Source organism: Pogona vitticeps, chromosome 6, assembly GCF_051106095.1.
Source record: "Pogona vitticeps strain Pit_001003342236 chromosome 6, PviZW2.1, whole genome shotgun sequence".
Classification (NCBI taxonomy): Eukaryota; Metazoa; Chordata; class Lepidosauria; order Squamata; family Agamidae; genus Pogona; species Pogona vitticeps.
The window spans coordinates 55,633,934-55,647,908 of record NC_135788.1 but is presented as its reverse complement, the minus strand read 5'-3'; the positions used below and the strand labels follow the sequence as shown (position 1 = coordinate 55,647,908).

The 13,975-nt window shown below is 44.8% G+C and overlaps 1 protein-coding gene and 1 long non-coding RNA gene across 2 annotated transcripts in view; both read left to right on the top strand.

Annotated features, from left to right (window-relative positions):
- LOC144583520 (uncharacterized) overlaps positions 1–12,338 on the top strand; it is a 63,645-nt gene extending 51,307 nt beyond the window's left edge. Inside the window, exon 2 of the long non-coding RNA XR_013537327.1 lies at positions 11,923–12,338. This is a non-coding gene — a long non-coding RNA (uncharacterized LOC144583520). The remainder of the gene's footprint in view (positions 1–11,922) is intronic.
- On the top strand, positions 112–12,338 carry LOC144583518 (uncharacterized). The gene is made up of 2 exons (XM_078377397.1): positions 112–7,807; positions 7,845–12,338. Exon 2 carries the CDS (start codon positions 8,130–8,132, stop codon positions 11,646–11,648), a length of 3,519 nt encoding a protein of 1,172 aa, XP_078233523.1. The 5' UTR covers positions 112–7,807; positions 7,845–8,129; the 3' UTR covers positions 11,649–12,338.
- Positions 12,339–13,975: the final 1,637 nt, after the last annotated feature.

Sequence of the window (13,975 nt, the reverse complement as noted above, 5' to 3'; positions counted from 1 at the left end):
GTGTGCGCACGTGTGTGTGTGGGTGCACCTTCCCCTTCCCCTTGCCCCAACGGAGCCCAAGGCCGGACGGCCGGGATTGGCTGCCGAGGGCCCTGAGCTCCGCCCGCTTGAGCCTGGCTTGGAAGAGAGTGAGAAGGAAGGGAAGGGGAAAAAAGAGAGAAGGCAGGGGAGGCGAGGAGAGAAGAGCGGGGCCGCACTCCCTGCACTGCCTAGTCTGGAGCGGGAGCCTGGCAGCAGCGGAGCAGCAGCAGCAGGAGCAGGAGCAGCCACCACCGGAGCCTGCTGGTCTGAGGAGGAGTCAGCCCCATAGCCCTCTCTGCTCCATGGCTGCACGTTCCCCTTCCCCTCACCCCAACGGAGCCCAAGGCCGGCCGGCCAGGATTGGCCGCCGGGGGCCCAGAGCTCCGACCGCTTGAGCCTGGCTTGGAAGAGAGCGAGAGAGCGAGAAGGAAGGGAAGGGAAAAAAAGAGAGAAGGCAAGGGAGGCGAGGAGAGAAGAGCGGGGCCGCTCTCCCTGCGCTGCCTAGTCTGGAGCGCGAGCCTGGCAGCGGTGGAGCAGCAGCAGCAGGAGCAGGAACAGCCGCCACCAGAGCCTGCTGGTCTGAGGAGGAATCAGCCCCGTAGCCCTCTCTGCTCCTTGGGCGCAAGGCAAGCCAGGCGGGGGGGCTCGCCTCCACCAGTCCATGACCATGGGCGACAAGAAGAGCCCGACCAGGCCAAAAAGGCAAGCAAAGCTTGCAGCTGATGAAGCCGGCCAGCGAGGGAGTGTGTGTGGGGGGGGTGGGGGCGGCGCTTCTTTCCATGCCGCGGAGCAAAGCTGCCATTTGGAGGGTTGTTTGCTAGTGAGAGCAAGGAGAATGCTATTCTGAGAGCCTGAGAAAGGATTCTGTGAGATAAGATAGATGGGTTTTGTTGTGACTCTTTGAAAACCACAGTAACCCAAATAACATCTGTTACCCATGGGAGAGAAAGTCATGTGGTACGACTGGACTGTTTGCCTAGCAACAGATAGTGATTGGATGACATTGTGGGAAGGAGCGATAAGGCCTTACCAGTTACTCTTGAAAAAGGAACTTTTTGCCTATGGACATTGTCATTCGTGACTCACCCTAATGTCTTTCAGGACCTAATCTTCAGTCTTTTCGTTACTTACTTGTGGCCTACTCACATGGATTATACATGGACTAATACTAGATTACCCTTTGGCCTATGGACTATTTTCTTATGGAATACCCTTTACGGACTACTTCTTATGGAATACTCATTATGGACTATGATCTTGAATTTTTCACAGGACAATGGGACATATTCTTATACTGGATTTTTCTTTTTGTACAGTATTTTTCTTCTACAGGATTATTGAGGACTATGGACTTTTTCTAACATAATTGGACTATTTTGCTTTTCCTAATGGATTACCTTATTGGAACTGTTTTTATTATTTTTCTTGTTTTTTGCATTTTTGTAATGTTCTTGGATATTTGCATATTTTTCATGTTTTCTTTGCCTCACTACAGATTTGTAAATAACCAGCACAATGCTTATTTACTTGCTTTGGCTTAGTTTGGTTTTGATACCTAGAAACATGCTTATTCTTGAATAAAATAATGATTATAAAAATCAATTGGTTTCCTGAACAGTAAACTTGTCTTAGGGTCATCTGAGAGTGCTGCCTCGGCCTAGCATACTTAAGGAGTCCTGCCTGTGGCGCCAGATAAGTCTAAGAACTACAAAGCCCACATGTTTTTCTAACAGTAATATCTGAGAGTACAAGGGTGTTCTTATTAGGGCAGACTTGTAAGATGGGGAGTTGTTCACGGCTAGCTGAGTTCTAGGACTCACTCAGCACATGTTAGCGTGTACAATCTCCAAATTACTCTCTGTCCGAGCATTCACGTATGCTTTCGAGTGCCGTGTTTGTCACAGGGATGAGAGGCTCCCCCTTAGCCCCCCGCTGCTCTGCTCTCCTCCGGGTGGATCCTCCCACCTCCTCCTGGATGTGCAAGGGTCGCTTTGCCATGATCGCAAAGCGATTTATCCCCATAGGGGCCATCGCTAACCGATCGCTCTGGCGATGGCCAAGACCCTGTCGCTAAGCGATTTCATCACTAAACGGAGCGATCGGTAAGCGAGGCACCACTGTATACAGTAGTGCCTTGACTTACGAAAGTCCCAACCTGCGAACATTTTGAGTTATGAACAGCTCCATTTGCAAAATTTTGCTTTGACTTGTTATGAACGAAAAAAGGGCGGGGAAGGAGGGAAATGTGAACTTTCAGTTAACTATTGGCTAGCGAAGAGGCTGCTTGTTTGCTACCTCACTCGCCCCAGCAGTTAGAGAGTGTAGCTATGGAAGGAGACTTCAGACTGCCTACCGCCTGGTACTGCTTGGTACTGTACTGTACGGACTGGTGTTTTTGGTTTTTATTTTTATTTATTTATGGATTTTTGACTTTCTTTTTTAAAACTGAGAGACTGCCTGTTCTGGGTGAGTACACTGTATTTACTGTACAGGGGTGTTGCAGTTTAGAGTTGGGCTAGGTGGGGAGATTATGTTTCTGTGCTGGCTGTTGGTTTTAAAATCAGAAAACTGTTTGCGAAGGTCTGTCTGGCTGTTGGTCTCTAAAGCTAAGTAACCTCACTTTTGTTTAAAAAGGTGTTGGTGGGTGGGGTTAAAAGGAGCTTGGTTTGATTTAAAATGTGTTTTGTTTAAAAGTTGCTTGGTTTAAAATGTGTTGTAAAATGTGTGGGTTTAAAATGTGTGGGTTTAGCATGTGTGGGTTTAAAATGTGTTTGAGACTCCAAACTCTCTCTCCCCCATTGTCTTCTCTCTGTCTGTCTTCTCTCTTTTTGTGCTTAAAAGCACAAACCTTTGTCCGAGGGGTCTGTGTGTGTCACGTTCCCGGGGTTAGCAATAGCCGAAGTCCGATAAACCAGTCCAGGGTCAGAGATATCAAGAATGCAAAGCCAAAGTCCAGAAACCAACTTACAGAAGGAAGTCCAATGTCAAAGTCCAGGGCCAAAGTCCAGAGTCCAATACCAATGCAGTCCAGGGTCAAAGTCCAGAGTTCAGAGACAGGAACAAGATGCAGGAAATGTAGATGCAAGCCAAGGTTTTGACTCCTTGCTTCCACGAAGTTTCTGGCTTCACTGGAAGCTTGTTTTATAATGAAACAGCTCCTTGAGCTGCTGGAAAGCTTTCTATTCTGCTAGTACTCAGGACTAGATGAACGTAGGTCTCTGTGGAAAGCCTTTGAGCGATCCTCTGATCTTCTTGTCCTGAGTCTTTCCCGAAGCCTTCCCCGAAGCCTGTCTGCTGTGGAGGGAGAATCTGGAGGCGGTTCAGGTGTTTCTGATGTCTCCACATTCTCTTCAGCCACAGTTAACCCTTCTGGGTCTAGGTCTTCGGAAGCACTCATGACAGTGTGCCCCAGTGATGACCTTCTTTTGTTCTTTCCTCTTTTCCCCATTGTTCCCTCCCTCCTTTCCTGCCCTTTTTTTAACCTAAGTTCATTTTAGGTTAAAAGAAGAAAAATTCTCCCCCTAGTGGTAGAGGATGGATTAACCGGTTTTGTATTAGTTCGTTTGGGAACTAATGCTTTGACTTAGAAATGGTGCCTTGACATAAGAACAAAAAACAGCCGGAACAGATTAATTGGGTTTCAGTGCATTCCTATGGGAAATGCTGATTTTACTTACAAACATTTTGACTTACGAACATCTTCTGGGACGGATTAAGTTCGTAAGTCAAGGCACCACTGTATACAGAAGTTCAGCAGTACAAACCAGCAGAATGACAGCACGACATTCATTAGAAAAGATCCTACACCTTCTCCACATGTCCCCACAGTTATACACATGCACATTTACATACAGCCAATCAATGTGGACATTGCAGCATCTCAGACTGCATGAGTCATCATTTTGCACACCTGTCAAGTATGGCTGCTGATTACAATAGGCCTTGTTCTGCCTCAATGTGGAAATTATCCTTGACACCCCCTCCTAATTTACACCTGAGCAGAACATACTCCCAATTCTTCAGTTAGGTCTGTGTGTCTTTATACATTCAGTGGTTTTGTTAGAATGTCTGCTACATTCTTTTCTGTTTCACAATACTGCAGTTGAATTAGTTTTTCTTTTACTGCCTCTCAAACATTGTGTTTGCTTCTACTTCTCATTTTTTTCTGTAGTTGCCATCTATATACATGTGGTGTTGTCCTCAAACACTGTTATGGCCTGATCCATTTTAATTTTCAGAGCTATAAGCAATTGCTTATACCACACTAGCTCTGAACACACTTCTGAAAGAGCAGCAAACTCTGCCTCAGCAGTGGATGTGGTAACAGAACTTTGCTTCCTTGCTTTCCATCCCACCAATGTCTCAGCAAACTTTATTGTGAAACCTGATACTGATTTTCTGTGAGCTATGTCATTGGCCCAATCACTATCTACATAAACCTTTGATTTTAAATCACTAGAGGGTTGTATTAACAAAACATGTGTCAAGGGCACCTTTTAGGTAACTAAATAATCTTTTCACCCCCAACCAGTGTTTTTGTGTTGTCTTTGCAGTATGCCTACTCAGAATATTGACTCCTACAGCAATATCTGGCCTTGTCCAGTTTGCTAGATATTGTAAACTTCCAATTGCTGATTGGTACACTTCTTGTTCTTCAAACTCTTTGCTTTCATCCTCTGACTCTCGAAAATCTACTGTCATGGGTGTTTGTACACTTTTGCAGTCCTGCATGTATTTTATTAGCATTTCCTCTAACTTTAATCTCTGATTTAGAACATAACTATTGTCTTTTGTGTGTCTCTGCCCTTGCATCACTTGCTCATTGCAGTAGCATACCCAAAAACATACTAGGGCTATATAGGAGACCTTTATTATCACCCACTTCAAGAAACCCACTTCCTTCCCTGGCTGGTTCCAAAGCTATTCACTAACTGATTTATCTGAAAAACAAAGCCCCTGTTATTACAACATCTTGTAAGTTAAACATTTTTCCATTAATTGTCTGCCTCTTAACATCGTGTCATTGATCCTTTATATGAAAGTATGTCTTTCATATTTCTATCCTTCTTTATGCGGACGATGCTGTACTTCTAGCAAGAACTCCAATCGGCCTAAAGAGAGCCCTTAAGAAATTTGCAGACTTCTGCAAAATGAAGGAATTAGAAATAAATTATCAAAAGACAAAAATTATGGCCTTTGGTAGAAGACAAAAAAAAGGTCTTGGATGATAAGTGGGCAATCTCTCGAACAGGTTTCCTGTTTTAAATATCTAGGTATGGCCCTTCAATCCACTGGGGACAGAAAGGCTCATATACAATATGCAGCTACCCAAGGGGAAAAAACAGCAAATGTTCTACTACTCCAAAGGGGGGTCAATATATTCCAGCAGCCCAAAAACTCTTTCAGGCAAAGGTGGTCAGCCAGATGCTCTACGGCACCTTTATAGGGCCTCCATCTAGCTGCTTTGACCCGATAGAGCGGGTTCAGACTAAATTCCTTAGAGCAATTCTTGAAGTACCAAGATGCATACCAAATGCACAAATACGTTTAGAGACAGGCTCACTAAGAATAGTAGCTAAAATTACACTAGCCTCCCTAACCATTTACTTCTAAAGGACAATTTTCAATCGAAGTGGCTGAAAGTGGTCCTAAACAAATTGCAAGTTATGGGCTTCTCTCCACAAGCAATACTGAGTATGCAATGGGATGAAGCAAAATCAGCCCTCAAACAGAGAATAATGGACATGGAAAGACAGATAGATCTAGGTAGATGCCCCAACTTTAGAGCGATGGACACGCACAAATATTACGTGCTCCCCATGGCCTATTTGTCACAGCTTGAGACATATAAGTTTAGGAAAGCCTTTACTCTGGCTAGATGTGAGGCCTTTCCCTCAGCAGACCTGGAAGGCAAGTTTAAGAAGATCCCGAGGGAACAGAGACTCTGCCCTTGTGGATCTGGTGAGATAGAATCCATTGAGCATATGATGCTCAGATGTAACAGGCATAACAAGATTCGAGGAAAATATATTACACCCCTCTTAAAAGACATGACAAGCCAGTCAGACTCGGACTACTGTAACCAATTGTTAATTGATCAAAATCGGAATACTACAGAACTGGCAGTGAAATTTTGGGCGGCATGCCATAGTAGGCAGAATAGATAGCCAAACTTAGACATTGGTCTTATATTGTCATATTTGTAGTTTTAGTGCCTTTTGCTTATTTGACTTGGCTTTTTGTAGCATATGTCAGTACTTGAAGCTCTGCATTTAATTTTGTTTTATTTATATGGCTCGATGCTGTAACAATAAAAGTGTGTACATATGAAAGTACCATTACCATTCACAACTGCTCAATACCGGTGTTGTTTTTTTGGTACCTTGATGGAAGGAAACTGCCTCCTTGAAATAAGAGAGACACTTTAAAGTCCAATTTTTAAAAAATTCATTGTATGGCATTAAAACAAAGGTCTGGCTCCTTATGTGGCAGTATTGTGACCTGCAGTAGAATACAGTATTCTACAGAATACACCAGAGCCAATAAAGATTTTAAAACCAAACTTTTCTAAATTCTTGTACGCCTGTAATTTGAATAACTTGTTGAGATGGCACTTTCAGCTTCAGTTCCTTATAGCTGTGAGGAAATAGTTGTTGTGACATGAAATGCACACAATTGGCTGTCTCTGGATAACACTCTTGAGCTTCTTTTTTCATCATATTTGTTTCTGGGAACTGGAGGCCTTTATGGCTGAGCAGCCTGGTAATTTGTTTCTCCTACACCTTTTAGTTCTTCTGGCACAAATTTTCATATGAAATCTCTTAAGTCTGGTAAGAGATAAGAGGCTTATAGATTTTTACTTGCTTCATCCTCACTCTGTAAAGAAGACAATGCACTCTCACAAAAATGACCTCATTGTAAGATTTCTGTTGAATGTACCAAATTGGAAAGTGTAACAAATTTTGATTTGTAATGTGGACTAATAAATGTAGTAACCCTGGATAGGTAATTTATGCATTTTGATTACCTAGCCTGTCCTCATGTGCTTATTGTTTGAACAACTATTAAAAGGGAGAAATATGTTATTTTTTTCAAAAGGATAGGAGTTTTGTGCAAATTATAATTTGTGCAAATTTTAGAAACCACAACAGAAAAAAAGAGTTGATATCTCTGTGACAAACCCAGCACTGATGTTACCTGTCTGTCATGGGTTTGGAGGGAAAGTTCCATCCTATGGGGAGTGGAAGGCGGGACATCAGGAGGAGGGGCTGTACTGTATATATATGTGGAGCGTGTGTGAAGAAGCTGGAGAAGAGCTGAGAGAAGAAGCTTGAGTGGGAGTCTGTGTGTCAGACAGGGTACTACTGTGTGTCAGTCAGTACCAACCTGATTGGTTCAGGTGTCTGTATGGGTAGCCAGAACTGATAGGTTCAGGGTCTGTGCTTCAAGTTAAGTGTTCTGTGTGAACCAAACTGTGTGTATGTATGATTGAGACTAAGCCACGTTACTGTATCTTATTCACCTGATCATTTTATTTTCCCTGTGTGTTGTTTAAATAAACCTTATTCCTTTATTTGTTAAAAATCCATCCCTGGTCTGTGTGACTTCTTATAGGGAATGGTTGGTGGCAGCTTAGTGAAACTGTGGCATGTCCCAGTAGGTCTGGGTTTGTCACATTGATTGGTGTCCAGCGTGTGGGATACGACTGGTCCAGTTGTCCAGTGGTCCAGCAAAGCCTTGGCAAGTGTGCCCAGAGCAAGGGGGGTCTAGTCAGGGACAATCTGAGGTGCGTAGGTAATCTTCTAGGTGTACCTCACGGGGAGGTGCGCTAGTGGAAGAACGTGCCAACTGGGGACTAGATTAGGGAGCTCTGAGGCAGCCTGTTTTGGCGGGAAAAAAGGCTGAGGCAAAACTGTGTAGTAGCAGTGATCTAGCCTGCCTGCTGAGAGGCCTAGCAGAGGGGGGTAGACTCTGGCTCGCAACTGTTGCAAGTTAGTGCTGAAGAACAGCAGCAATCTATAGAAAGCTGGTTCTGAGGCAAAAAAAAAAAGTGGTCGCTTTATTTTGAGGCTTGACTTTCGAAAGCAGCCTGTTCTGGGGGGGGGATTATGCCCTTGACTCGAAGCCAAATGGCAGAAATGGGTGAAGTGAAAGACCCCCAGGTTGACCAAGGTTCTGAGGATGAATTTGGCTCAGTGCAAGGTGACAGCACGGGAGAACAGAACCCAGAACTCAGAAAATTGCTCATAGCCCAACAGCATGAACTGAGGGTGAGGGAAATGGAGGAAAGGGAAAGAGAGAAACAGAGACAATTTGAATTAGAGAGAGAGAGAATGGAAAGAGCAGAAAGATTGGAGAGAGAGAAAATGGCGTTTGAGTTGAGAAAATTGGAACTGATGAACCAGAACAATAATAACAATAGGGATTCTGAGGGAGGCCAATTGTCTAAAGCTGACCTGAAGAAATTCCCTGTGTACCACAAGGGAGATTGTCCTGAAGTGTTCTTTTCCCTAGTGGAAAGAGCGTTTGTGGACTTCTCAGTAAGGGACACTGAGAAGATGACCATCATGCGATCTTTAATCAGTGGCAGCCTTGCAGAAGTCTATGCAGAGATGCCAGAGGAACTGATGAAAGATTTTGCAGAGTTTAAAAAACTGGTGTTTGCCAGACATGGGATAAATGCGGAACAGCTGAGGCAAAGATTCAGGTCAATCACCAAGAAACCAGAGCAGACTTTTACCCAAGTGGGGGCCCAATTGGTGAGGCTGCTAGAGAAATGGCTATCTCAGGAGGGGACAGAGACCTACCAGCAGCTTAAAGACTTGATAGCGCTGGAACAGTTCTATTCAGTCCTGCATGGGGAACTGAAATTCCAGGTGAGGGAAAGGAAACCAAAATCTGTGGCAGAAGCAGCCGAGATCGCGGATTTTATTTCACAAATAAGAAAGCCCTTGGGTGAGGGGAAATCGATGGGGAAACCTAAAGAAACCTACAGCAAGTACTCTCAGGGACCAGGGAAAAGCCAGCAAGGGGGAGGGGCCCATGGTGAAGGGAAGCCCTCAGACATGAAACCAAGACCTCAGATTTTGGAGGGAAAACCAAAACAAGATGAGAAAGACTCAAAATATAGCAGAAAATGTTATTTCTGTCAGGGAAAGGGCCATCTAATCTCAGAGTGTGAGAAATTAAAGCAGCTAAAAGGAATTGTGCCTCAGGATTCGAGTGGAACCAAGCCAAAAGCTGTGTTCTGTGTCCAGAAAGAGCAAAGCTCCTTGTCACTGAGGGAGCCTGTTGCCATGGCTACTCAATCTGGAACAGTGACATCTGCTGATCAGGCTGAGGAAAATGGTCCTCTTGTGGAGGTCAAGCGCTGCTTGCTCGTGAGAACAGATTCTCAGTTGTTTGAAACAGCAGGGGTGGACGTAGGAATACTTGACCATCAGTATCGGGGGCTAAGGGACACTTGTTCCCAGGTGACCCTGTGCCATCCAGATATTATTCCTAGGGAATATATAATCCCAAATGAGAGCATGAAGGTGGCAGGGATTGAGGGGCAGGTGATCTCACTGCCAGTAGCTGAGGTACCTGTGAACTTTCAAGGCTGGAGGGGAGTTTGGCGGCTAGCGATTTCATCGACTCTGCCAGCAGCCGTGCTCGTGGGAAATGACCTGGCTGAACATGTGAAACGGGTGCTAGTGATTACACGTTCACAAGCCACCACGGGGACAGTTCAGGGGGGTACTGATGAGCCAGAGACGGAAGCAGAGGGGAGTTCAGAAGCTGTGGTGGAAACCTTAACCACAGACAGCCGATTTGGCCAAGAGCAAAAGGCAGACGCCACTCTCCAAAAGTGTTTTGAACAGGTGACTGACGCCCAGCTAACACCTGAAACCCCAGTGAGATTTCTAGAGAAAAAGGGGATTTTGTATAGAGAGACCCTGAGGAATACCTCAAAAGGGGGAGATGGGATCCGAAGTCAGCTAGTGGTACCTGAAAAGTATCGCCCCATGATCTTACAAAGGGGGCACTCTGACATGTTTGCTGCGCACTTAGGGGTGAACAAAACACAGCAGAGAATCACACAGAATTTTTACTGGCCTGAAATAGGGAAGCAGATCAAAGAGTTCTGTAAACAATGTGATGTGTGTCAAAGGCAGGGGAATAGCCGCGACAGGACCAAAGCAAAGTTGTGCCCTTTGCCTGTGATTGACACTCCGTTCAAATGCATAGGGGTGGATATTGTGGGACCTTTGCCCAAGGCCACAAAGAGGGGGAACAGGTTCATTCTCACCATTGTGGACCATGCCACGAGGTACCCTGAAGCCATTCCCTTGACTAACATTGAAACTAACACAGTGGCAGATGCCTTGGTGGGGTATATGTCCAGGATGGGATTTGCCTCAGAAATAATCACAGATTTGGGCGCATCGTTCACAGCGAAGCTCATGAAACGCTTATGGCAAATCTGTGGAATTAAGCACAAGGAAACCACTGCCTATCACCCTGAAAGTAATGGGTTAACTGAGAAGTTCAATGGGACTCTAATGCGCATGATTAGGGCTTACTTGGCTGAGAATCCAAACAATTGGGACCAGAAGCTGCAATCCCTTTTGTTTGCTTATCAATCAGTGCCACAAGCCAGTACCGGGTTCAGTCCGTTTGAACTTTTATTTGGGAGAAGGGTGAAAGGGCCCCTTGATTTAATCCAACAAAATTGGGAGCAGATCACCCAGGATGACCCACAAGACGTTGTGACATATATAAACTCTTTAAGGAATGACCTAAAGAGAAACCTAGAGCTGGCAGCAGAGACCCTGCAAGCTCAAAAGGTCAGAAAGAAAGCTTGGGATGACCAGGAAGGCAGGGAGAGGCACTTTAACCCAGGGGAGGGAGTGCTTTGGCCCAGGCCCTGCAAAGAGAACAAACTGCAGCTGGGTAGACCAGAAATAAAATACTTGGGTCACATGGTAGGGGGAGGAGTGATAAAACCCCTAGAGGCCAAAATAGAAGCCGTTCGTGATTGGCCTAGACCCAACACCAAGAAAAAAGTCAAATCATTTCTTGGGTTGGTGGGCTACTACAGAAAGTTCATCCCGAGGTTTAGCGAGATTGCGGCTCCGCTGACCGATCTGACGAGGAAGAAGACTGATGACCGCATCCCGTGGACCAGCGACTGTGAGGAGGCGTTCCAGAGGTTGAAGCAGGCGCTCATCAACTATCCAGTGCTGCGTGCTCCAGACTTCGACCGGGAGTTCATCATCTACACCGATGCGTCTAACAGCGGGGTAGGAGCAGTTCTTTGCCAGGAGGATGAGAATGGTGACCAGCATCCAGTGTCCTACCTGAGTAGGAAACTCCAGAAAGGTGAGAGACATTTGGCAACCGTGGAAAAGGAGTGCCTGGCCATAGTCTACGCGATCCAGAAGGCCAAGCCTTACATCTGGGGAAGACATTTTATTCTGTGCACTGACCATTCACCACTGCAATGGTTAAAGACAATGAAAACCCACAATAGCAAACTTATGAGGTGGGCTTTAAACCTGCAAGACTATGACTTTGAAGTGAAGGTGGTCAGAGGGTCAGTGAACTGTGTTGCTGACGCCTTGTCAAGAAGACCCGAAGAATGAAGACGGCGAAAGAAACATGGACTATGTATATATTTGATGACTAAAGGTTAAATGTACCTGTTTTTTGAACTTGGTTTGTATGAATAAAGGTAAATTGATGTATTGGAAATGGTAAATGTTTAAATGCCTAATTGACATGTTTAGAGTGTAAGTATAAGTAAGTATGGTATTGTATGTTATTATATGACTGTTTTTGTTTGTTTTGGGTCCAGGTTGTTTTTTGGTGAAAAGCACCTTAGCTTTCCCCCTACAAAACAACTTATAAAGAGGGGAGGTGTTACATACAGCACTGATGTTACCTGTCTGTCATGGGTTTGGAGGGAAAGTTCCATCCTATGGGGAGTGGAAGGCGGGACATCAGGAGGAGGGGCTGTACTGTATATATATGTGGAGCGTGTGTGAAGAAGCTGGAGAAGAGCTGAGAGAAGAAGCTTGAGTGGGAGTCTGTGTGTCAGACAGGGTACTACTGTGTGTCAGTCAGTACCAACCTGATTGGTTCAGGTGTCTGTATGGGTAGCCAGAACTGATAGGTTCAGGGTCTGTGCTTCAAGTTAAGTGTTCTGTGTGAACCAAACTGTGTGTATGTATGATTGAGACTAAGCCACGTTACTGTATCTTATTCACCTGATCATTTTATTTTCCCTGTGTGTTGTTTAAATAAACCTTATTCCTTTATTTGTTAAAAATCCATCCCTGGTCTGTGTGACTTCTTATAGGGAATGGTTGGTGGCAGCTTAGTGAAACTGTGGCATGTCCCAGTAGGTCTGGGTTTGTCACAGATATCTCTGTCTTATACTAGTGGTAGGGTCTCCTGAGAGGTGGGTTGACAAATCTTTGTGAAACTGTCTTGCCAAACTGAGACAGCCAAAAACATCGACAAAGGTTCTTCATATCCCTAGATTGTAGTGATAACAATCCAGAACTGCAGAATTAGTCTAATACAATGGTGGTCAGAACTGATTAAAACTGATTAAATTCCCCTGACCTCAGTAATCAACTATCACAGCCAGACTAGAATCAGACAGATAACATTATGGTGTCAATTTGAAAAAAAAAAATTATGTGGGGTGGTGCCACAGTCTGAGCAGCATGTGTGCCTCATGCCAAAATGCTGGGGGGAGTCCCCTACTTCAACTGTAGGGGCCGATGTGTCTGGTAAATAGATTCAAATAAAATAACAAATTACACTACACCAGCAATAATTGTAGCAGGACATTAACACAGCCAAACAATTATCATTATAATAACCGAAATGTAATTATTTTACATACCTAACTATCATGTTGCTGCGTGCCCCTTGGTCATTTCACCAAGCAAAAGTGCACGCTACGTGTCGCTCAGCTGCCACCAGTTGATTGCATCAACTTCTCTATTAATGACAGAGGTCCAGGCAACGTTTCATTTAAATACCAAGTTGAAAATGTTTATTATCACAAGTGATGAAAGTCCAGTCAATGTTGTTAACGCTCAACTAAACAACCTTCTTTATCCACTCTCAGCCACCTACTCTTACTCTCCCCCTCTCTCTCCTTTTCTTTTTCCCATTTAACTCCACCCCCACCAACTCCTATTGGTGCATGCAAATTTCAACATGAGCAGGGTGAACTCCCTCCCAAGGATACATACTGTCATGATCATGAGTATGTGGTTTAAAGCATGCAGTTTGAATGGTTTATATACTCATGAGAAAGAGAGGTGGAGAGAGACATTGTTGTTGTTTAGTCATTTAGTCGTGTGTGACTCTTCATGACCCCATGGACCAGAGCACGCCAGGCCTTCCTGTCTTCCACTGCCTCCCGGAGTTGGGTCAAATCATGTTGGTAGCTTCGATGACACTGTCCAACCATCTCATCCTCCATCATCCCCTCCTCCTCTTGCCTTCACACTTTCCCAACATCAGGGTCTTTTCCAGGGAGTCTTCTCTTCTCATGAGATGGCCAAAGTCTTGGAGCCTCCGCTTCTTGGAGCCTCTGTCCTTCCAGTGAGCACTCAGGGTTGATTTCTTTAAAAATGGACAGGTTTGTTCTCCTAGCAGTCCAGGAGACTCTCAAGAGTCTCCTCCAGCACCACAATTCAAAAGCATCAGTTCTTTGGCGGTCAGCCTTCTTTGTGGGCCACCTCTCACTTCCATATATCGCTACTGGAAAAATCATAGCTTTGACTATGCGGACTTTTGTCGGCATGGTGATGTCTCTGCTTGTTAAGATGCTGTCGAGTTTGTCATCACTTTCCTCCCAAGAAGGAGGAAATTTTGTGGCTGCTGTCACCATCTGCAATGATCATGGAGCCCAAGAAGTTAAAATCTGTCACTGCCTCCATATCTTCCC

Bases quoted from the DNA above. Each gene is read 5' to 3' on its own strand.
- LOC144583518 (XM_078377397.1), top strand. From the start codon at position 8,130: ATGCCCTTGACTCGAAGCCAAATGGCAGAAATGGGTGAAGTGAAAGAC.